This window comes from Mytilus edulis, chromosome 5, assembly GCF_963676685.1.
Source record: "Mytilus edulis chromosome 5, xbMytEdul2.2, whole genome shotgun sequence".
In the NCBI taxonomy this organism is placed as follows: domain Eukaryota; kingdom Metazoa; phylum Mollusca; class Bivalvia; order Mytilida; family Mytilidae; genus Mytilus; species Mytilus edulis.
The window spans coordinates 34,493,683-34,519,928 of record NC_092348.1 but is presented as its reverse complement, the minus strand read 5'-3'; the positions used below and the strand labels follow the sequence as shown (position 1 = coordinate 34,519,928).

At 32.3% G+C, this 26,246-nt stretch overlaps 1 protein-coding gene across 1 annotated transcript; it reads left to right on the top strand.

Annotated features, from left to right (window-relative positions):
* Positions 1–635: 635 nt before the first annotated feature.
* LOC139522378 (polypeptide N-acetylgalactosaminyltransferase 5-like) lies at positions 636–25,277 on the top strand. The gene is made up of 10 exons (XM_071315905.1): positions 636–1,882; positions 2,637–2,800; positions 4,080–4,244; positions 6,187–6,409; positions 7,537–7,654; positions 10,169–10,342; positions 14,248–14,388; positions 22,004–22,090; positions 22,801–22,914; positions 24,784–25,277. The coding sequence occupies exons 3-10, from the start codon at positions 4,163–4,165 to the stop codon at positions 24,901–24,903; spliced, it is 1,059 nt and encodes a 352-aa protein (XP_071172006.1). The 5' UTR covers positions 636–1,882; positions 2,637–2,800; positions 4,080–4,162; the 3' UTR covers positions 24,904–25,277.
* Positions 25,278–26,246: the final 969 nt, after the last annotated feature.

The following is a 26,246-nucleotide window of genomic DNA, read 5'->3' as shown; positions in this document are numbered from 1 at the left end:
TTACTATTGTTAATACAAATCAAGCATATTTACTGGTAACATCCCGCAATCCAAAACATCGAATCAAGAATCAAGATGATCTGGACCTAATGATGGCATAACACATAAAACCAGAAATTAGCAAAGTCCATAAGAGTGATGTCAACACCATTACAGATCAAAGGTAACTATGTGTTTGAGAACATAAATACATATTATTTCCTAAATGAAGAAAAATCTTAGATGTTTTGTTATAATTATAAATGAAATACAGACAAGACAAACACGGAAATAAATATATGTAAAGGTGTTTGTGGTATTATATTAACCATATTTGTCTAAAAAGAAATGATGGAAATGTTTCAAAATATTTCGTATTGGGAAGGAACATTAGATAAATTCTTTCAGGTCTTGCAAAATTTACAAATTTAATAGAAAAAAATAATATTCAGCATCATCGAAAAAGTGCAAGTAACACTAATTATATTGTACAGTATAAACATGAACTGGATCTAGATTTTCTATTTATTTATCTACGCAGAAATGTCGACTCGAAATGAATACGATTTATTTGAAAAACGACATTTCGACGTGACATTTGCATGTGTTCAATCGTTCTGAAGGTACTTGTAATCGGAAATGAATAGAAAATGCGTACGGTATGAACACACTTGTATAGGCCTCTTGTTATACACGAATATTTAACATGTTTGAAAACTTCCTACGGAAATATTTTGACATTGAGATGTACTAAGAAACATATATGTATAATGTAACTTTTTTTCATATTTTAGATTCAACATGAGAGAGCCATTGGCGAGATAACTTTGTTCTGACTTAAAATGATTAGTTTAGGATGGTAATGTAAATGAATACCTTGATGATTGTGTGTTGACAAATATATTTTTGAAGAAGAAAAAATTATTCTCGTCTACAATGAAACTCACAATGAAGTATGCCATAGTTTCATTTTATGTTTTATTGATCATTTTGATCTATATAGTTTATATGTATTGTCCATTCAATAAGATAAAGGACCAGGGATTTAAAATCAACATATCCATGGGACCAGGTAAGAAATACAGAAAGTGTGTAAAGATACCAAGGGAACATTCAAAATAAATAAATCGACGAAAAACGACCACGCATTGCAAAGAAAAAAGAAAAGACAACCGTCTGCAAAACAGTACACGAAAATTTAAATACTGATCCATCCGACCTTTCTAATTGATAAAGCGAGTGTAACGGCAGGTATACATACTCAGGAAGAGTGGGCTATATTACAACTACATGTATACTAACATTTAATGTTTCTACATCCTTTTGTTCTATTTTCTATTAACGTAAAATTATGTCGACGCTTATATTAGCATGAAAACTGCGAGTTAATGTGTATGATGAACTTATTTACACACGCAAAAACATACTTTCTTTGTCTAATAACCTTGCAATATACAGGTCTCAAACCATACATTATATTATATTTGTCGTAAATCTAATAAATAGTTAGATTTTTTAACATTTATGGTAGCAAATGTTTCCAAATGTCCAAACCTTCGCAGTATTCAGTGACCTAGACTACTTGATTCGCTGTTTAGTTCTCAATTTCATACGATATTAACACAGATTCGATCTCAAGAAAAGATCTATGAAAAAGAGTTTTATCAGAAAAGCCCATGTTCCAATTAGACAGATGTAACAACACCATTGTGTTTCTACTACATTTATGATTTTGTTTTATTCTACAAGGCGATCATGGAACAAGAATTGTTATCAATCCAGATCAGTTATCATATGACGAACGAATTTTATACAAAAGCCTCAGGGAAAAATATGGTTTCAATGCATTTGTCAGTGATCTGATATCTCCACACAGAACACCAGGAATTCTTCTTCACGAACAGTTAAGTAACTATTGCATTCAATATTTAATCCTGTAATAATGTTTTACTTCTTATCCGTGGAAAAAAGCTTTGATACTCCAAAAGGTTTGATACTCCTTATGATAAGATGACTGTGAAAAACACAAAATGAAACAAGGAGCTTTTGTAATTTATATCTCGCTTGTTTCGAAATTAAGCAAAGCTATCCATACGTTTTGTAGTCATATTGAGTAAAATGCATATGTATTAAAGGTGTGCTAGAGATATTGAGTGTTTGAAACTTTCTAGTGATAACAAATTAACATTAGGTCATATGCTATACAATATTATCTGTTAATCAATATATAGGTGTAAAAGTGACACCAGTCCTGTATATTTCTGTCAATGATATGATGGATCGTAATAAATAGTTGTACGAACGTGTGATCCTTGGTAAGCCATGTTTAATGAACAATGTTGTGTCCAAATTTTCTGTCAAATCACTATTGAAGTCCTACGTAAATCAGACCGTTGGTCAAAGTATTATGATACTAACCAGACAATTTTGTTTGGAATGTATTTATATTTTTTTCATTTGAAAAAAAGGTTGGCTCTGCAAACTAAGCACACAAACGGTAATACTTTGCTTTACAAAAGAAATCATATATCCACGAAGTCTAGATAAAAAAAACAATGTATGCGAGTAAATTTAAAGGTAATTATTGTTATTTATATTCATCCCCACATAGTGAAATGATGTCGAAAACATATAATTTTCATTACTTTATTTTTCAGATGTAGACAACTGACATACACCGTGTCCGATCAAGTGAGTGTTATCATTGCCTTCAAAAATGAATATTGGAGCGTTCTTCTCCGAACTATTCATAGTATTTTGAACAGAACTCCGCCGCATCTTTTAAGCGAGATAATTTTGGTTGATGATGCATCTGATGATGGTAATTAGATCTTTATATAGAATTAACCGACGAAAGACGGCATACGTAGACTTTCGGAAAAACTTGTTGAACACAGCTATATTTTGCATGTGTCATTCTACGTTTATAACCAGAACTTCAGTAAATGTCATCGATTGCTATCTGATTGATTGATTTAGTTTTGGTCTATTGTTTTGTTTATGAAACACGCCGTTGGCTTTCTTTTTTACTTTTTCTTTGCATTTCTAAAATATAAAAAAAGAAGATATGGCATGATTGCCAATGAGACAACTCTCGACTGGAGACCGAAGTTACACAGATATTAACCAGTATAGGTTACCGTACGGCCTTCATGGCACGGTATGGTGCTGCATATCTTATGATTATAATCTAGATAATGCATTTAACTTATATTGCTTAACCTTCTGTCAACGACCAACTTTTATTTTATTTTGAAATCAAATAGGATACTTTTAACAGTTGCATATTCTATTTACTTGTTTGCCCAATAAATCTCATTTAAAATTGGGAATAAAAAGTGAATGCATCTCCTGCAGCAATAACCATGTTTAACAGTATACCAATTCAGTTCTGTACTTGATGAATCAATTATTCCTCAATATTTTGAACGACGATAATCCCGATCTGTGCAAGAACTATCCACTAACTAAAATGCTCGATGCTTTTTTGTTCGACTTCCAAAGTACTAGTAAACTGTTTTAACTTAAAATTCTTATTGAAAATAAATCTGTTCTTGTTAGTTAACGCTTTACAATTGTGCGTTAGGTAGAAAAACAACCATTTTACCATGTATACTGATGGAAAGGATTTATGTTCAAGCAACTGCAATCGTTATGTCTTTGCCACTGTATTCACAAGACTTTGAACTTTCATGTTCTCTTTAAATCATTTATATTCTCTCCGTTTCGAACTATCTTCTCATAAAAATAGTTTGTTTTCTCTATGGACCGAATATATGATTGAGGAGCCCTTCATGCTGTAGGTGTTTGCATGTAAACTATCCAGTTCTTTGATTAACAAACTGCACTAGGTAATCATTGACTGATTTTGATACTTTTGTTTTTAATTTACTAGACGTGCTATTATTTGTTGTTCTTGAGGGAACCTCCATTCGAATTGGCGATGATTCTGGGAAAGGTTAATTAGTACCTAAACACTGATTTGTCTTAATGGCATACCTTTTTGATTTAGGAACAAATGTTATTTCTGAAATTGTTTAAATTTTCTGAAATTTGTTAAATTTTAAGATATTGCTATTTGACTACATTTTCCATTTCAGAGTCATTAAAAGGAAAACTTGACATTTATGTTTCTTATCTTAGAAAAGTACGTATTGTGCGAAGGAAAAAATCAACAGGACTAATGATAGCAAAGCAGCATGGGATTGACCAATCACACACTGATATCATAGTTGTCATGGATTCTCATCATGAAGTAGCAAATGGTATTTATATTTGATATATGAACATGTTTCATTCTCTTGGCTTACCGAATTAGACCTATCACCGGGTTTCTTCTACACATGTGGCTCCCGTCGTGTTGCTTATGTTATTACAATCCGGTAAATAGTCTAATACGGTAGGTCACATTCGTGAAAAGGGAAGGGCATTTTAGTTACGACATAAGGAACATATCCGATACGTCTATGAAACGGGTATTTCAATTTACGTCATGGAAAAACGACGACGGCATAAGAATAAAAAATTTCAAAGGAAATACTATTTCGTTACTTGTATGCTTCTAATTGGGATAAAATCTATAAAAAATGAAATTTTTGAGGTATGTGCTATTTCATTTTAGATTATGTTTCATCTATCGAACATTTATTGATTTAAGAAAGTCTATACAATGTATATTGGCCAACACCTTAATTATGATTTGTTAATTTTGAATTTGATGGTTATTATTTTTCGCTTAAGAGGTTTGCTACTCAGTTTCAAATAACAAGCGTTCATAACATTAGTATATATTGATAGGGGATTATAAAAGGAAACAAAAGAGCCAAAAAATGATATAGGTCAATGTGCGATGTTGGCGGAAAAATGTTCTCTCTTGATTTTCATAACTTTATTATTGACAAGTTTAAGTTCTCAAAAACTATTAAAACAAACACTTAAAAAAAAGACTTCAAAAGATGGCTTATTATAATAAATGTCAAAGATTTATAAAAAGAAAAATGGGGGTCAATGGCATTTTATTTTGAAGGCATTCAAATTGATAAACCCAGAGGATTCCGAAAATCAGACAAAAAATCTAAAACATGACCAACGAACATCATTAAGAATTATAAAGATAAAACACTTTTTTTCTAAAGGTTATTGATGTGTTAACCGGGGCTCTTTATCACAAACTTAACAAAGAAGTAACTTGTATTCAATTTATGAGTTAATCGCTCTAGTTTATTCATCAATAACCTCTTAAAAAATGTGTTTAATCCTAAAATAAATGAAATAAAAGGTAAAGATCGTGGAAAGAGTCACTGCTAGTGGTAAAGGGGAATATATAGGCAAACTATTTCCAAAAATTCAAAGCCTATTATAAAACAGGTTTACCAAACCATTTTCTTTAAGAAAATGTCTGTACATAGTCAGGAATATAACAGTTCTTTTCCGTTGTTCCACTTGATCCGATGATTGATAGCGTTGGGTTTTGTCAGTTTTCTGTTTACAAAACTTTGATTTTTTCGAAAAGCTAAGGATTTTCCTATACCAGGCATAAATTACCTTAGCCGTATTTGACACAACTTTTGGGAATTAAGGTCTTCATTGCTCTTCATTTTTTCACTTGTTTGTTTCTATTACTAATTTGATTTGATCATCACTGATGTGTCTTATGCGTATGGCGTATCTAATTATAATCCTGGTACCTTTGATAACTATTTAAGGGCTTTCCGTTTTTGATTTCCATTGGAGTTCAGTATTCTTTGTTATACCTTTTTCCCCATGGAAAACTAATTGTAATAATACATTTTCGATCTACTTATCATTTGTCCATGGCTATATTACATATTTGCAAAGCGAAATTCATTCTTAAAGGTTTAGGTGACATTATGATATGACAGATGACAGCAGCAAAAACGTTTCTCTAACCGAAGGATTTTTTACAATATATATTTCCTCTGATTTGATTAAATGGCAGATGTGTCTTTACATTGTTAATGGTTTACATTGTTTTGCTAATTTGAGAATTTATTTTAAACTGTTTTCACGTGTACTTTGTCACAAGATTCATTGCATAGGAAACTCGTCGATAAAAAAAAGTATTTTTTATCTGTTCTACAATCCTGTTTTGTAAATGTTTATTATGTTATGTCTTTTTTTTAAATATTTTTACAATAAGTTCTCTTCGTTACAGTAGAATATAACAAAAACAAATTGTATTTGTAGTATGGTTGGAACCCCTAATTGACCACCTAAAAAAGAATCCACGAGCACTCGTAGTTCCAGATGTTGGTATAATTAGTCGTGAAGATTTCCATATCCATATGAAAGATTTTAATAAGACAAACTTTGATGTTTTTACGTTTGACTTCAATTTGGATCAATACATCCTACCGCTTAAAAGAGAATATTTAGAAAGCAGAGAAAAATTTTGGGCTTCTCCAATCAGGTAAAAAGTAGAAGTAGAAAATTATTTTGTAGATGCTTTTTTTTTTATTTCTTATCTCAAATGTTTATAATATAACAATGAAAGAGCAGCAAAAATATTTCAGGACATAGAAGGTTTGGTACCATTAAAACGTTTAATTCCGCTGCAAATGTTTGCACCTGTCCTAAGTCAGGAATCTGATGTACAGTAGTTGTCGTTTGTTTATGTAGTTTATACGTGTTTCTCGTTTTGTTTTTTATATAGATTAGGCCGTTGGTTTTCCCGTTTGAATGGTTTTACACTAGTATTTTTTGGGCCCTTTATAGCTTATTGTTCGGTGTGAGCCAAGGCTCCGTGTTGAAGGCCGCACATTGACCTATAATGGTCTACTTTTATAAATTGTTATTTTGATAGAGAGTTGTCTCATTGGCACTGACACCACATCTTCCTATATCTAATAACCAGATCAACAGGACGCTATCGTCTACAGTCAAACGTCTCAACATTAATGTCAAAGATAACATTGCATCGAAAAAATGAATTCGAAAAAAATGAAGGATATCAATTGTTTATTGAAAAAAATAGACATAATAAGAATTTTGTTCTTTTTGGAATTTGGTTTGATTTAGTTGATGACATCAAATTACATGTAGTAAACATTTTGTGTATGAGCAAAAAATACGCCTACTCTAATAAACTTGGAATCCAACATTTTACATTGAAAAGATTGTTAAAAGGTAGTAAGATCAAACTTGACTCGGATTATGCATATATTTGATTTTCGTCGTTATTCATTTTCTCTGAACGAATCATTCAACGAATAACACATATGCATTAAGACAAGCAACACTAGAATTTTTACCGACGTAGTAATGAAATTTACGTAATACCCATTAAAATGCATGTAATTTGCAATTGATATTCGGACAGATTTGACCTCAAATATCAAACTATAATATAGGTAATGTGATTACAAACTGATAGAAAACTATGTTTAATGTGAATCTCTCATTAAAGGACATTTTATGTATAATTCGTCAATCTATATTGTGCATTTTAAAAGATTTTTTAAAGACGTGCATTACTTTACCCGTCTTTCGATCACGTGATTTGGAATAATAACTAAACACTGACATATCCTCTTGTAGAATACCCAGTATAATAGGTAATATGTTTGCTGCCAACAAGACTTTCTTTAATGAATTGGGTGGATTTGATACAGGAATGGAAATTTGGGGAGCTGAACAGATGGAGTTATCCATTAAGGTAAACTTTTTGATAATTTTAATTCATCCCGTGCTTATCGTGAAAATATTGGTATGTAAACAATACTATTGATATTGATAATACATACATGTATATAAATAAGGCCGTTAGTTTTCTCGTTTGAATTGTTTTACATTGTCATATCGGGGACTTTTATAGCTAACTATGCGGTATGGGCTTTGCTCATTGCTGAAGGCCGTACGGTGACCTATAGTTGTTGATGGCTGTGTCATTTTGCTCTCTTGTGGACAGTTGTCTCAAGGGCAATCATACCACATCTTCTTTTTATATACACATATACAAATGATATAAACAATTGACCAACATAACTATCTTTTATTGAGGTGAAGTAATTCCTCTTTGGAGTTTCCTAGGGTTGCTAATCAACAACATTTATTAACCAATATTCAGATACGTTACAATTCGATTTTGAATACAAAAACCAAAACTGATGAGATAAATAAAAGGATTAATAACCAATGCGTCTAAAGAGAACGAGTCTCCTTTATGAGTATTCAAAATGTCCCAGTCATGACCTGGAAAAAATGCTAAATATGGTAACTGTTGTTTGACATTTCGCAGCAACTCAATAAAAAGAATTTCCTTTTTGCTTTAATAGAGAGTTTTTCAAAGTTAAACAGACCAGTGTTTGGTGAAATGCAAATGTCGTATATTCTCCTAATTTGTGAATACAACAAGTAACCTTGTTCTGCGTTGTCATTTTATTTTTAATTTATGAGTTTAAATATCCCTTTGGTATTTTTCGACCCTCTTTTAAACTTTCTTATTTTCTCTCGTTGAACTGCATGTACTATTTTATTAATTTTAAAGCCCGATTGGAAGGACTCTGACATACTGTATGAGCATAAAATCAATGTTATCGATTGCCGATGGCAAATAAGTTAAAGGTAAAACATTCAGTTGTATTGTCAACCTAAGTATTGCTGTTGTCCACACTGTTATGAAAATTATTCGGTTTTAGCTGATGTCAAGAATAGTCACATGTTAAACTATATCTTTAAACGCCCATTGAAAACGGTAGATAAAAAGTGATATAAAATAGTGTAATCTCTAGACTATATAAGAACTGATATACTTTGTGACGTCATCTAATGAATTGCATGATATTGTTTAGTTTTCAAAAAGTGTATATTTATGATCGATTGATTTGATTTTTACTTATAACATAAAAACATAATTTAAATTTGAAATAACAACTAATATGTTCATGATATTGTTATTGTCAAAGAGTCTATATGATATCGAACAGATATTAACAAAACTAAAATATCGATAAAAATAGGAATATATGGCACTGATGATTTTGATACAAATAGAGTCGAAAGCTAATAATATAACAATTATAGCATTTGTACGAGGTCAATACATGATACATCGACCCAAAAAATCGACCTCAGTCAACCTTCGTCTTTCAGGTCAATATTTATCATTTATAGACTTTTATTGAGGTCAATACGTAATATATGAACCTGTCCAGATTATATTGACATATACATACATAGACTAACAGTATAAAAAAAGAAGATGTGGTATGATAGCCAATGAGACAACTATCCACTCTAACAGGTCCATATATTACGTATTGACTGAGTGAAAGTCTTTTATCTATATATTACATAATATGTAAATTAAGTATTAAGAAAAAGACGTTCACAATTCTTTCTGTGTATTTTTAAATTGTACTTTGCAAGAATTTTAACATGTTATTGAAAATATCTACATTTTCTGAACAACTTTATAGCTTGTTGCATTAGCTTTCTTATATTCTAAGCATTAGTGTGACGTCATGACATCATTAATCTAAATTTAGAAGGTTTTGCTTTATATTGACCGCCAAGTTCCATATAAATAGAAACAAAGCGTCAATATATCTTTAATAGCAACAAGGTTTCGGATACGTAAAATATCCTTTTTAAACACGTGATCGTAATATCCAATGAATACAGTAGAATGCTACACCATATGTAATATATCCTTATAAAGACCTCACACAAAGGCTAGAATTGTATATTATCAAATCAGTATTCAATACAATATAAAAAGCCGTACATAGATATCTATTCGGTTTAAACAAGACATTACACCGTGCTGTGTAACTTTGAAAATTTTATTGGCATTTTGGGTAATGCAATGTACAATGTTTGTCTCATGTACCTTATTAAACTAGTTCAAACAATTAGAACACAAGTATGAAGCTTTCTGTAGTCTTTTGAAGCACAAAACTAATTGTAAAGTAGGATGCGACGCGAGCAATTTGTAGTTTTTGATGTTATAATTGTATATCTGATATAATATAAGTGTTTACGTTGTAAAGGTGTCAAATGATATAACGTTTAATAATATAATATGTATGTGTAGATGGTAGGTATTATCACTTAAAACAAGAAACTTACATTTTTTACTTCAAGATAAATAATGCACATGCCAAAATTCTTTCTGTAAAAACTTCTTGTACGTCACCATTTTCCTAACAAAAATGTGTTTTGTTTGCAGTATATTTTATGCGGGGCTGGTATATATGCCTTACCATGTTCAAAAGTCGCACATCTCTATAGAGTACTTCCGTGGCATCTCAACGAAAAAAACGTGTCAAACGAGTATCGTGTTGCTGAAGTATGGCTTGATGAATATAAAAATATTTTTTTGAGGCAGAAGGGGGATGGCAAGGTAAGCTTAACATTCGATAAACCCTAAATAGCATATTGAATTCATGTGAATCGAGTTTTTATTGTTTGTCGATTTTAAATAGTTAACAAATTATTCAACGGAGGGGAAATGATAATATAGAATTTCATTTTCATCATCATTTGAACTTCGTTAGAATCACCAAGTTATCATAAGCTATGAGTTTTAATACGAACTCCTTGTGTAGATTTTGAATATCTAAATGTGATCTAAAGTTTACAATATTAAAGGTTGCTTCACTATATTTGATGTTGATAGCTTTGAAATAAACATTAATATTTTTACGAATAACTTGAAAGTACACTTATTGTTTTCATAACAAAAAAACATCATAGCCTTGACAGGTTAATTTATCTGTTTTATGACCCTGAAGTTCTTTCTTACTTTTTGCCATAAGGGCTTCTCATTTGCTAAATAATTCTGATGTTTATTTGAATATTAGTACATTTTAAAAATAGAACAAACCATTTATATATCTAGTCTATTGTTTTTCTTTGGCTAATTTTTTGTATATGCCGCGGTCACAAAAACAAATTTAGGTGTTATGGCCTACTTTTGAATAGGTTTTTCAGAATTCAATTTACCCGTTTACTATGTTTGTTTATATATACTGGTGACTCTCCCAAGTTATGCTGTTATCAATTTAAACTTAGATATTATATTTTGGAGCCAGATGGTTAACAATACAAAATATCTATGATTATTTTATGTCTCCCCAAAAGAGACGTGGTTGTTGAAATAGCTATATTTACAAAGTGCAACCTATACTACCATTTATTCAAATAATGAACATATGCAAACACTATTTATCACAACAGAACTTACATTTAAGAATCATAGTTTAAAGAAATTGTTGCACATATACTATATCTTTTATTTTACATTTATTTATATATGATATCCCAACTGCTTTAATTATATTTAATTTTAAATCAAGATATCAAATGTCAGTCTATACTAAGTGCCTTTTGTATTACATGAAATACATAGAACCTGTACAAAACTATTCTGATGAAAATTGAAAGTTTTTCAGAGTATCATAAATGTAAAGTTACGTAGTTAATCATTCCAATATTCAAGATTATATTAAGTATCCGAACCTGCCTCTGTCTCCAGTCCTCTTCTGACTGTATGTTTATTTATCTATAAAAGATCACAATTTCGGCCTCAAACATCCAAGTAAGACATTCAGTTTGCTAAAACTGTATGTGAACTATAAATGTTTGAACAATGCCATATTTAAAAAGTTGTATGTAATAATAAACCAGTGAATATTTGAATTCACTAAAAAAATATAGAACTGACTGCTAAAGTCGGTTGGCATACTTTAAAGCACAATGATGGTATCCTATACAAAAAACCTATATGCTATTAAGATCATAGACTTTAAATATCTTTTTTTATGACCCAGGGGTAAGAGATATAGTTTTTATGTCCCATTTATGGGCATTATGTTTTCTGGTCTGGTCTCTGGGTCCGTCTGTTCGTTCGTTCGTCCGTTCGTTCGACCGTTCGTCCGTCCGTTCACTCGTCCGTCTGTCCCGCTTCAGGTTAAAGTTTTTGGTCGAAGTAGTTTTTGGAGAAGTTGAAGTTCAATCAACTTGGAACTTAGTAAACATGCTCCCTATGATATGATCTTTCTAGTTTTAATGCCGAATTAAAAAAAAATACCATTTTCACAGTTCACTGAACATAGAAAATGATAGTGCTGATGGGGCATCCGTGTACTATAGACACATTCTTGTTTGTTTTAGTCTTTCTTGCAACTGGGGCATCCCATTTGCTAAACAATTCTGATGTTCAACAACAATATTTCATTTATCAAAGATCTATCAGTTTCAATGGCTGCGAAAAATAAAAATTTGCTAATAGTTTAAGTATGCATGAATTAAGAGTTTACTTTGCAAACTGGGCTTCAGGTTAAACCATGTGTTTTTATGCTGACTGAGACATCATAGTTAAGGTCCAGAATTTTCTCAACCTTCATGAAATATGCACAAATTCATTATATTTTAGTTACTACCATACGGCTGTGCGGCATACCTCTAACATGTATATGCCCAAAACCTCCATAACTATACTAAAATTCAAAAAAATTGATATTCACCAAATTATATGAATCCACAGCTTATTGATATCAATGTCAAACAAGAATAATATTTGTCTTTACTATGACACGTAATGTTTCATGTAAAGTTCAATAGGACATTTCAATATCAGATATTTCAAAATCATCAAAATATAGTACCTGAAAATTGAATAGGATGAATTTATTGAATTGAAAATATGTATAGCGCCAGGCCATTTGTTAAGTATCAGATAGACCCGCGGCAGCTCGCCTGCGTCTTACGGGCGACGGACTCCTCGATGGCCAAATGTAAGCACTGTGAAGCGAGGAGAGAGAAGGCAACAGAGTCGACGCGGGGCCACTAAGCTAATCTGCCCGCTTTGCACCAGCCGTACTTTGAAAAATAAATGTAAATTTCTTTATCATGTTTAAGGAATACAAAACAAAAGGTGTGGTATGATTGACAATGAGGCATCTTTCCATAAGAAACCAAAATGACCATGAAATTAACAACTATAGGTCACTGCATGGTCGTCAACAATGAACAAAACCCTTACCGAATAACATGGTGTAAATGTCCCTAAATAAAATTCAAATGTAAAACTATTGAAATGATGAAATTAACGGTCTTACTATATCAATATAAATATGAACGATAAAGCAATGACAATAAGTTATCAAAAGTACCAGGCTTATAACTTGATACGCTAGATGCGCGTTCCGTCTACATTAGACTCATCAGTGACGCTCAGCCAAACAAGAACAAAGATGAAGAGCATTGAGGACCCAACATTCCAAATATGTCAGTCAAAAATGGCTCAGATAATATATGCATTGGATAAGAAAATGCTTAATAAAACATAGAAACGAGAGGTGTCAGGATTGATCAAATGAAAGACCGAGCGGAGCGAGGTCTTTCTTTGAACAATCCTGACACCCCGAGGTGTGTTCTACGACAAGAAAACCCTTAAGATATGCATTATCTGACTTATATAAGTGGTTATTGTTTTTAACAATTTTACTTGATTCGAATGAAAAATTCAGAAAGATTGTTTTTTGAATAGCAATACATTTCATTAAAAGATAATCAGGATATAAAAATATACCCTCCCGCCCCGACCCATTCGTGAGTTACGTTAATGACATTGAATAGAATATAAGATTATCTTATTAGTTGATCATTTGATAGAGTAAAAGGTCTACATAAATTTTAAAAAGTTAAGAACTGACACGAAGACGAATATAAATACATGTAGGTCACTGTATGATTTCCTATTCAGTGTTTATCGTTCTGAACATGCATGCAATATTTGCCACTTGACGTTAAGCAAGCAACCAAAAATCAATCAACCTATTCAGTTTGAATCAATAAGATTTTCAAAATCTTACACACGAATATTTTACATCTGGATTTATTTTATGAAAGTCAACATTAAAATTCATCTGACATATATGATAATGTTTCTTTATTGTAGCGATAAATTAACAAAACTTCACGTTATATGTTTCTAAAATTAAAACAAGGGACTACAATGACGGTTTCTTTTACACCTATCATCGATTGAACTTTAAAAGATAATTTCCAAATCGGCAACAAAAACTATTAGCAGTGATAAGACGAATAGTTTTGAAGTAAATCATAGATTGCATGTTTATCAAAGAAAATAATGACCTCACTTAGGTCATTATTTTATGCCTTGGAGCATATATCATTGAAACATGGTATCGTCCGGGTTGTTTCTGAAAAAGAATGACCTGTCGTTCTGAAAGAAAATAACTCCATATAGGTATATACGTGTAGTTAACTTGATTTTTACAGCTGCTGAAGACAGGAGATGTAGCTGCTAGGAAACGTATTAGGGAAGTTAATAACTGTAGACCGTTTAAATATTATATCAAGATAGCCAATGCATTGATAGATGGTTACTATATTCCTGGTGACTCCAGAGTACGTGGAATGGTAAGGATTTAGTTAAAATTTACAGATCTTTAAATGTGTATATTGTACAATTATTTCATTTATTTAGTCTATTCCGAGTGTTTTGTTTACACAAGATGTTTTTTTTTTCTTTTTATCGTTTTTAAGCTTACACATGATATCATGTAGAACAACTATATAAACATCACTGTTTTGAGAAAGTTTTCTTATATTTTGACAAAAGGATCGAACCAAGGGAAAGGGTACATTCATTACATTTCCATGATGACACTGATATTCTATATTGTATCCTCATTACATTTAAATGACGACACTGATATTCTATATTGTATCCTCACTACATTTAAATGACGAAATACATATTCTATATTTTATCATGTAAAACGGCAATCTTTTCTGCATTAATTATATCTGTGAAAATTAAAGCATTTTGCATTAATTTATTTATGTTATATCTGAAAATTTAAAAAAATGGTTTTACGTCCCAAATGATGCTTATGTCAACCAAGATGACACACATATGCGCGGAATGTAATGAAGCATGCATTTTCGAAATGTTTCAACCGGTATCGTTTCAATAAAAGATTAAAAGACATAAATCACATCTTTTAACATGTTTAATGACAATTCCATTTTCAAATTGTCAAGGTGAGTTATCACGATTTTCCTGAAAAGACGATACCTTGAAAAAGCAAACCGGGAAAGACAAAAAATGATAATGTTTTTTTCATTAATTTGAAAGGTCACCGTTAACAAACAATAATTCAACACTTGGTTTGAGACAACGTGAAACAGAATAATGCATTCCTTTTCTTCTTTGTTCACGTCTCCCACAAGTAATGTCATGATTTGTTTTATCTTCAATACATGCAAGATGAAAAACTGATTGGGCCGCATTCTTAAAAAGTGGGCTATTTGTTTTTAAAATCATATTATAGTTGTGGATAGATCAGTGGTGCATTTGGTATTTACGGAATTTAACACGAGCGAGTATGTGAAATTAATTGCAAATTTAAGGACAAAAATAACAGACACACGCGTCAGCATATTTGATGTATAAAAGTGTAATAAGGTACAGGGTACATGTTCACGAGACAACAACTAACCAACAAATCATTGTTAATCAGCATCTATACCCAAAGTGTTCGATATGAACGTTATGTAGAAGTGGTCCATAATATACAACAAGCTCTGTCTATGCGGTATTGGCTTTGCTCATTGTTGAAGGCTGGCCGGTGACATATAGTTGTTAATTCCTGTGTCATTTGGTCTCTTGTGAAGAGGTGTCTCATTGGCAATCATACCTGGCGTAAATATAAAATTTTAATCCTGGTATCTATGATAAGTTTATTTGCAACCATTGGGTCGATGCCACTGCTGGTGGAGATTTATTTTCCCGCGGGTATCACCAGCCCAGCAGTCAGACTTCTGTGTTGACTTGAGTTATCATTGATATATATGTTCATAATTATTAATTAACTGTTAACAAAACATTGCATTTTTTAAAAACGTAGGCTTTTCTACCTAATGAATAGATTACCTTCGCTGCATTTGGCAAAACTTTTAGGAACTTTTGGTCCTCAATGCTCCTCAACTTCGTACTTTGTTTGGCCTTTTAAATATTTTTTTATTCTAGCGTCACTGGTGAGTCTTTTGTAGACGAAACGCGCGTCTGGCGTAAATATAAAATGTTAATATAACAGAACAACAGCATCAAATTAACTGAACAATCCGGAAAATTATGTTATGTTAAGTGGTAACTTCAACCGTCTGTTTCTATTGCTTAGCTGTGCATATAGAAGACAAATTCAGAGATTGCTATGACTCCTGATGTCTGCAAAAGAGACACACGGTTGCGAATCACGCCTTTTATCCCGCCTTTACATGTAGCTTTAACTAAAAATCAGCTAATTATGTTTTTATTGTTTTATTCATTTATATAGACACAACAAAATCATATGCACAATCTTACAAGTTGCATTTCTGAACATATTGACAATGCAATTTTCAATAGGAACTCCTTTAAAGGCTAAAACTGTACCACTTTTACTATGAAGGTTTGAAAAAAATCAAATCCTAGAATTGAAAGTTCATATGCACTACTATTTTTTTCAAAGGTCAAATATAGGGCTGTGCAGCATATTTTCAACGTTTATATGCCCGAATGTTTATGAGTTTAAAGTAACAATAAATTTCTAAACCCCCCTACCTCGACTGTAGGGTTACCACAAATTTCAATATAAACAATATACACATGTATATTAACTTGTAACATTCTCAAGTTATGTTTCTATGAGATGCAACGTACAGATCATAACTGGGAACCAGTATTTAAACAAAATTATTATCTATGAATATTCTATATTCTATATATATCATCCCCAAAAGAGGAGTGGTTTGAGAAACAGCTGTATAAACAAAGTGCAACCTATACAAACATTTGTTCAACAGAAAACTCTCTAAAAACGCCTTTTCTCTTATTATCACCCAATATAGGTTACATTTCTGTAAATATTGACAATGCAATTTCCCATAGGAACTCCTTTAACAGCTAAAACTGTAGCACATTTACTATGAAGTTATGAAAATCTTATCCAAAATTGAAAGTTCATATGCACTATACTATTTTTTTCAAAGGTCAAACTATAGGGCTGTGCGGCATATTTTCGACGTTTACATGTGAACTTCTAAGGGTTTAAAGTTACACTAAATTTCTAAACTTCCGCTATCTCCACTGAAGCGTTACCAACGATTTCAATATAACCAATATACACAAGTCATGTATATTAACTGGTAACATTCCCAAGTTATGTCTCTATGAGATGCAACAAAGAGATCATACCTGGGAACCAGTATGTTAACAAAATAAATTATTTATGAATATTCTATATCTCCATAAAAGAGGCGTGGTTTGAGAAACACCTGTATTTACAAAGTGCAACCTACATATCTTGTATATTTATGTACATTATACATGTTATAACATTTACTGTTTAGTCTACTGTTGGAAGTTTCTATTTGATATGGTACGGTACTTATACATCTCGTCATTGGTTGTGTTATGTAAATTTAATTTGTGTCGTTTTGTCTTTCGTTTTAGCTAATATTCTTTGTCGATATACCTTTTTGTTTTTATTTGCTGAAATAGTTGTTTGTTTTTATAGCGATAGGGATTATAAAACAATGTTTACGGCAGTACACATATTTTTAACCTTTTAACCAATTTTGTTTGTTGTTATGTTCACACATTGTTGTCCAAATAATGGTATTATATGCCACCATTATATTTATGAATTGTAAATCGATAAATGTCGTCTACGGATTAGAGTGCAACCTTTGCGGATTGGTATACGTCGGTGAAACGAAAGGAAGGCTTAACAAACGTATGTGCGGTCATAGATCAGACATTAACCTTAATGCTAACGACATTCTATACCAGCATTTCAATCATCCCGATCATTCCATCGTTTCTATGACAGTTCGCATTATCGAAAAGATATACCATAGCTCTAACAATCCTAATCTGTCAACGACTCTCCGTAGACAAAAAGAAGACTACTGGATTAGACAATTGGGAACTGCAACACCTTATGGCTGCAATGACATAATTGATGGTATAGGTATTCTATCTAGTCCTTCGTGTAACTCGGTGAATGTGATGAATATTTTCAACTCGACTCCTCGACGTAGACGCAGTCATGGTCATCGTCATTATACATCACCTTCTCTGCATGATGTCTCTATTAATGACTTGCTGCCATTCATACAAAAGCCGTTAGGTATTCATCACATTCGCACGAAACTTTATTCATTACCCCTTTCAAAACTTCATTCTCTGTTCAATTTATGTTTGGAATCCACTGTTACAAACCCTCATTCAAACCAATACAAACTTGAAGCTATAATTTCGGATATTGCAAGTCACAGACTTTTCAAGCCAGTTCACATTGGAAAAGATGAAAAAGAGAAAAGATCTTTTCTTAATCTTTCCTTTGCCAACAAAGGTCTCGATGGCGTTAACCTAGGCAATATCCTTCATCATAAATTAGTGCAATCTAAAATACCTCCTTATTTCAAAGACCAGTCTGTACCAATAATTTCTTATACCTATACCAAACCTATTGCAACTAAAATTTTCAATTACAAACGCGTTTTGCAGGATCTCGATATTGACGACTTCAAGTCTAAACCTCCTGATTGCACTTGTGCTAGTTCCAAATTTACATATAATCCTGCTGGCCACGTTATTACCGGTGACCTTAACATTGTTAATAACACTTCTCTACGAAATGTGTTATCGATAGGTCCCAAATATCGTGAGCCTAAATCCATCAATTGGAAATACAACTTTAAAATTTTGATGGATTCAGTCGAGGATTATGCCAGGCAATGGGCTAAGCGCGAGAAGGAAGACGTAGACACTCTTTCCGAATGGATTAAGGCAGTGAGGTCGTTGATACAAATCAGAATGAAGAAACTGAATGGGTCCATCAATGCCCATGCTACGTCAATCTTTAAAGACCCAAATGTTGCAAAACACCTATCCGACCTCCATGACAAATATGTTGTTGTCCCCGCAGATAAAGCCCCAAATAACATCGTTTTTGTGTGTAAAAGTCACTACATCAACTGCTTGATAAACGAATTAGGTATTGACAATTCACTTGGAAACTCAACATATACCCTCGCGACACTTACCAAAGAGGAAATCCTGGATAATCATAGGTCTGTTCTATGTTCCTTTGGAATTTCAACCAAAGATGAAGAACTGGATCTCCCATCACTGTATTGGATACCTAAACTACATAAGTGTCCTTACAAACAACGGTATATTGCTGGGTCTTCCAAGTGCTCCACGAAACCTCTTTCTAAATTATTAACATCTATTTTATCAGCAATCAAAGACGGGCTTCAAAGTTATTGTGAAACTGCCTATTCTAGGGGTGGCGTTAATCAGATGTGGATACTTAAAAATTCAAAAGATCTTTTAGAGTACATACAATCTAACTCTCTTTCATCTTGTAACAGTATTAAAACATTTGACTTTTCTACCCTGTACACAAGTATTCCACATTCCAAACTAAAAGACAAATTGAAAGAGTTGATATTACTTTGCTTCATAAAAAAGAATGGCCAACGTAGATACAAGTATCTTGTCTTAGGGAGGGATAAATCCTACTTTGTAAAGAATCACTCTGATTCAAACAAAAAATTCTCTGAAACTGATATTATCAAGATGCTTGATTTCTTGATTGACAACATATTTGTTACGTTCGGAAGATGTGTTTTTCAACAGACTGTCGGCATTCCAATGGGAACAAACTGTGTCCCTTTACTCGCCGACTTGTTTCTTTATTATCATGAGGCTGACTTCATGCAGGAACTTCTTAGGAAGAAAGATAAGAAGTTAGCAATATCCTTTAACTCTACTTTCCGCTATATAGATGATGTTCTTTCACTAAACAATTCAAAATTTGGTGACTATGTGGAACGCATCTATCCGATCGAATTGGAGATAAAGGATACTACAGATACAGTTAAGTCGGTTTCATTTCTCGACTTACATCTAGAAATTGACAATGAGGGTCGGTTGAAAACAAAACTTTACGACAAAAGAGATGATTTCAGCTTTCCAATTGTGAACTTTCCATTTTTAAGTAGCAACATTCCAGCAGCACCTGCATACGGGGTATATATCTCCCAATTGATACGATATTCCCGTGCTTGCATTTCCTATCATGATTTTCTTGATAGAGGTTTGCTGCTCACAAGGAAGCTATTAAACCAAGAGTTCCAAATGGTGAAGTTGAAATCATCCCTTCGTAAATTTTACGGACGCCATCACGAGTTGGTTGACCGTTATGGAATAACCGTTTCACAGATGATATCGGATATGTTCCTTACGTCGTAACTACAATCCCCTTCCCTTTCATGAATATGACTTACCGAATTAGACTATTTACCGGATTTGTAATCACTTAAGCAACACGACGGGTGCCACATGTGGAGCAGGATCTGCTTACCCTTCCGGAGCACCTGAGATCACCCCTAGTTTTTGGTGGGGTTCGTGTTGTTTATTCTTTGGTTTTCTATGTTGTGTGGTGTGTACTATTGTTTTTCTGTTTGTCTTTTTTATTTTTAGCCATGGCGTTGTCAGTTTGTTTTAGATTTATGAGTTTGACTGTCCCTTTGGTATCTTTCGTCCCTCTTTTATACCAATGAGAGGTTCAGCTAGCTAGTAAACCAGGTTTAATTCACCATTTACTACATGAGAAAATGTATGTAGCAAGACACAAATAGGACATTTGTTATCCATACGTTTGATGTGTTTGAGCTTTGATTTAGCTATAAACTATCCGTATACAATTTACCTCGGAGTTTGGTATTTTTGTTATTTTAATGTTTGCAATATATATATGGTGTTAATAGATTAGGTTAGATAACCGTGTATAACTTGGTTGTTAGGGATAACAACAAAACGACAAGTATAAACACCCAGGGATGGCCGTGAAAATCTATAAAACGTTATTAAACTTACTCCGTAATATATTTTGGCTGGTTTGTTTTCCTTTTTAACTTTTTGGGGGGTTTCAAAGATAAGAAGTTAAAATAAAAATTTCTAATAATTATTTTGGGGCTTAGTAGATTGGGGAAAGGCAAAAAGTTCCCCACAGGTACGAGACGAGATATGTGTCGTATTTGTATTTAATACTGAAAACACTAACACTAACTTAGTGTATTCAGTATATATTGATACATTTTTGAAAATCAAGCATCGTATATGTGTTTATAGAACCAAACAAAGGCAAAAACAGTTGAAAAAAACAAAACATAATTAGAGGGGGTGTTGTAATTGGTTATTGAACCAAAATCTGTTAGGGATTTATGGAGCTCTTTATTCTTCTGGAGACGACCTTTGGATTACCATTTTTTGTCAAATCCTCCTTTCTTTCTGATGGTAGTATTTGTTTAGCTTGTTAATCAAGTAATTCGAATTTGAAATTAAAAAAATGTACAAATTTGATGTGTTTTTGCATGCAATGTAAAAGTCCTTGTTAGACAAACATTTAGACCAAAATCCATCTCTGTCCTGTGTCAGCATTGAATAAGTTTACAGAAATGTCATAGTTTATACATAAAACAAATTTAAAAGAAATAAGGGATCCTTCAAACAATCTTATGCATGATTCGTCTATCATACGTAACTTTCGGTACATTGTCAGACAACTCTAATATAACAATATACATTTGTAAGCTTAAGAATATGTAACGCTTACAAGTTTATTATGAGAGGCGGAAGGGTTTGCTATTGTTTCGTCTGCCAGAACATTCACATATTTGGAGTGATTAATCAATTAAGGAAACAATAGTTTACAAATGCTCAAATTGGAAACATCGAATAAACGCAAAAAAAACAAACAACAGAGACTAATTGAAATGACAGGATAAGAGTCTCCTGTCAAGCATGCGTTCCATGCAATTTGAAGACGTATAAAATCAATTATCAATATTTGGTTTATTTTGAAGTTTAACATTAACGATGTATTCTTATAATCTATTTGAATTACTGAAATAAATAATGATTCTGTGAATTGATAAACTTTTCAATGTTTAATTGATCGTATTTTAATTTTAGATCAGGCCAATGAATGCGCCAGACGTGTGTCTTGATAATGGTGGTACGGGTGGTCTGTATCGTTGCCATTCTCAGGGAGGAAATCAGGTACAACTGAATTATACTACGAAGTTACTTATTGTCATTCATACTGAAAATGATATGTTTGCTTATCTAAAAGTAAAACGTCTTTACAGTCACACTTAAGATTTGTTTTCTTATATTAGTAATGTAATTAAATGCAAAAACTAAAACAACACAATAAACATAATAATTTTCATGATCTTTTAAAAGGGATTCTTAAAATAATTGTCAAGATGAGACTCTCCTTGCGTTAAAAAGGATGGAGTAAAACAGGTTTCTGACTCTTATTCCTAACCATGAACAACGCTGCAACAAAATCATTTTAAAACATTTGATTTAGCCGGAAAGTGTTAGGCTCATCAGATTAGCATCAAGAACAAAAGATAACAAAAAACAAACCACACAAAAAGTACCGACGCAAGAGCTGCTGTTACAGTTAGTTCGTAACATCATTTATTTAACTGTCTATGATTATACATGCACATCAGCAAATTTGTGGTCCACCTGTCGTTCACAGTCAGGAAACATGGCATTGTACAATGCAAAACATAACAAATGACAGGATATCGAAAGCTTTTTAAAAAATTTGAGGAATTCATTGAAATTTGAAAAGGGGAGTCCATCCCTCCCCTAAACAATAATGGCCGCGCCCCGTTAGTGTCCTTTTTAAGCTGACAAAACCTAAACCAATAATTCACTTTGTTAGTTTAATAAATATTTGCTCACAATTGTAGTATTGGGAATTAACAAAGGATTACGAGCTACGTCGCAACTATGTGTGTGTTGTTAAGAGAGCAAAGTTCGAAAATTGCAGCCCTAAGAAACGTGTCCAATGGGATTATTTAAAAGTAAGAATATTTCACAAATGTAGTTGTTCTATTTGTCAACAGGTATGAGTGGTGTTTCAACAGTTCAAGTAACATGTTGTCGGTGATTTTGCAATATATGTGATGATCAGTACATTGTTTTTGTATTTTGTTTATCAATTTTGTCCATGCTGATTTTGAAAATTTTAAATGAACTGAAAGCAAAAACACAAAAAGACATGAAAGGATACAGAGTTTATTATATTTTATCATATGTTTAGTAGTAAATACAGTAGTTTTGTATATGTGATAAATAGCCTGCTGTTTAATCCATATCGCGCAACTTTGATGCGCACCCTCTATCGCATACCCTTTATCACACCCCTACCCTTTATCGCATACCCTTTATCACACCCCTACTTTTTTTTTTTTTTTTTTTTTTTACATAAAGTCAGTTTTGGTTTTTTTTTTGCTTAAGAAAAATTTTCCTCAAAATAGGTAAATGTTTTGAATGACGTCATTGTTTGGTATGTGACGTCACGAACGTCGAGTTTGCATATTGTATGTGACGTCACGAACGTCAAGTTTTCATATTTTTTGGCACACTAAATGCAACTATGAAAAATACAAAACACACAAATTAATACAATAATAAACAAAATATTTTTAAAACAACAGCACGCAAATTGTAAGGTAACCCAGGTGCTTCTGATAAGTAATTGAGCAGTTCTTTTAAGGCCTTTGAAACAAGACAAAAGTAGAACTGAAGGTAACTCAGTGCTATGGATCAGAAATCAGTTCATATAATATAATACTCTTCTGTTGAAATACATGATAAAGTGTATAATACATGGCAAAATCCGTATCACATGCCGTATCACCCTCGACCAATATCATCCCTCGGGCCTAAAGGCCCTTGGGCTGATATTGATGTCTCGGGCTGATACGACATATGATACGGATTTTGCCATGTATTATTCTCTATATATTTTATTGTTGACCTTTATATACATTTTTATATCATTATCACCATAGTTAGGTACTTTGTAATTATTCATATTGTCGGATATCGGCGATGATTAAGACATTTTAAGGTATTTTGATGTACTAGATAATATTTACACAACACTGAATAAAAACTTCATTGTTTGATCTAGAGAATAATACTTTTCCTCTTAAAAATATTCAGTTAGTTTTAAAGTTTTTGTTGGTGAACAGTACAAGACATGTTGCTCTTATTTAGTTCATTTCTATTGAATTGACAGCTACCGAAAACTTTGAAAATAGACTAAAAAAAATTTAATGCCCTCAAGCGAATTGTCTGGATAGTACTGACTTTACCAGAAGTATTGAAGTTTAATAAAGCCTGGATATAACGCAAAGTTCAGTCGTTTAAGAGCTGCTTAGATTAGATTGACCATTTCCGTATACAGTTGAATTTCATGATCAGTGAAGTTGTAAAACAAAATCTAAAAAAATAAATCACAAATATCAGCTTTCATCAAGATCAGACCATTTTTCTGCACCAGAAGCGCATTTTGACAATAAACATCTCTTCAGTGATACTCGAAGCCAAAATATTTGATAATCAAAAGCTTATCAAAAAGATAAAGAGCTGTAATCCAAAAAGGTACAAAAAGTATAGCCAAAGCAGGTCAAGGTATCAGAGCTTTGCATGAGAGAAATACATTCCTGTATTTAAAATAATGTCTAACATCTTTTTGAAGCAAAATTGAATTACAAAAAAAATATCCGTATTTTCATTACGGTACTGGCTGCTGGGTTTTAGCTTGTGATACCATCGGGGACGAACAGTCCACCAGAAAAGACATCGACCCAGTGGTAGTAATAACATAATTTTTCTGCACCAGATGTGCGTTTCGACAATATTTTTTTTATTTTACTTTATAGGATAACAGAATTCAACTGAAAGGATCTGACTCGTGTTTATCGGTTGCTAATAATAACACGAAGGTTGAACTAAAATTGTGTTCTAGATCGGTGAAACAATTATGGATATGGAAACGTTGAAAAAGAAAAACAAACACATTGTTAAAATGAGAACGGAAAGATAAGAGCATTGCTCAACGGTATATGTGATTAAAGTTGATCGTTTGTGTATGAACCTGAATATCAGGTTGACATTCCTTTGGATATTAATGACTGTGAAGAAATACAACACAGAGATCAAAACTGGATAAGAATTGTAGCGATGACTGCCTCTATTTTAAAACAATTTACGGGTGCGTGTGTAGTTTAAAAAGATAGATATATCCTGTATCATTTGATTTAAACTTTAGATTTTAGACTTCATTTTTGAAATATATGCATATGGTAAATAGTTCGCTGTGTGCATGTACACAAAACATGTATGCGATCTTTTGGTTTTCACATTAATATACATATTTCATTAGAAAGTAACATAAAAGATACAAACATATAGCAGGTGTTTGTTTCTTGACACATTTTGTTTCTAGCGTATAATAGTTATCAAAGCTACCAGGATTATAATTTAGTACGACAGACGCGCGTTTCGTCTACATAAGACCCATCAGTGACGCTCATTTCAAAATATTGATAAAGCCAAACAAGTACAAAGTTGAAGAGCATTAAGGATCCAAAATTCCAAAAAGTTGTGCCAAATACGGCTAAGGTAATCTATGCCTGGGATAAGAAAATCCTTAGTTTTTCGAAATTCAAAGTTTTGTAAACAGAAAATTTATAAATTCATAAATCGATTGACACAACACTGAAATGTAACACGCATAAAAACGAACTATAATATAACAATGGCCATTTTTATGACTTGGTAGAGGACATTTTAAGAACAAAATTGTGGATTGAACCTGGTTTTAGCCAAATCTCCCGCTTTTATGGCAATGTTAGATATAACACTAAAATGACAGGACTACAATACAAATAAATGGTAAATAATAAGACTTATAAGAATATCAGCATTTACTCTGAGGACTGCTCTTTTAAATTTATTGTATAATTGTTTGACGTTGTTTTTTTTTTGTTTTTTTGTTGATTCAAAACAAACACAGTTGTATTTAAGCACGTTCTTGTACCTTTTGTTTTTTTGGAAGGAAAAAAATTATCTATTGACCTAATACAAAAATGCAGAAGAAATCAAGGTTCTAACGATCTACTAACCGGATCAAATGAAATGTCGCCAACTATTTTGTGTCGAAACCGATATCACACCTACTCATAAAAAGAAATAAAAGTCCAACCGTAAGCCAATTGATTTTCTAAGGTAACAATAACAGACGGGAAAATCCAATTAAAAATGTCCTTTGTACTAACAAGTCTAGGGTCATTCTTGCCGTTTAATGTTGTACTTGTACACGTGTAAAAGCAGCAATGCAATG

Coding starts and splice junctions, on each gene's coding strand:
- LOC139522378 (XM_071315905.1), top strand. CDS start 4,163: ATGATAGCAAAGCAGCATGGGATTGACCAATCACACACTGATATCATA. Junction 4,245..6,186: donor TCATCATGAAGTAGCAAATG/GTATTTATATTT, acceptor TTGTATTTGTAG/TATGGTTGGAACCCCTAATT. Junction 14,389..22,003: donor ACTCCAGAGTACGTGGAATG/GTAAGGATTTAG, acceptor TTTTAATTTTAG/ATCAGGCCAATGAATGCGCC.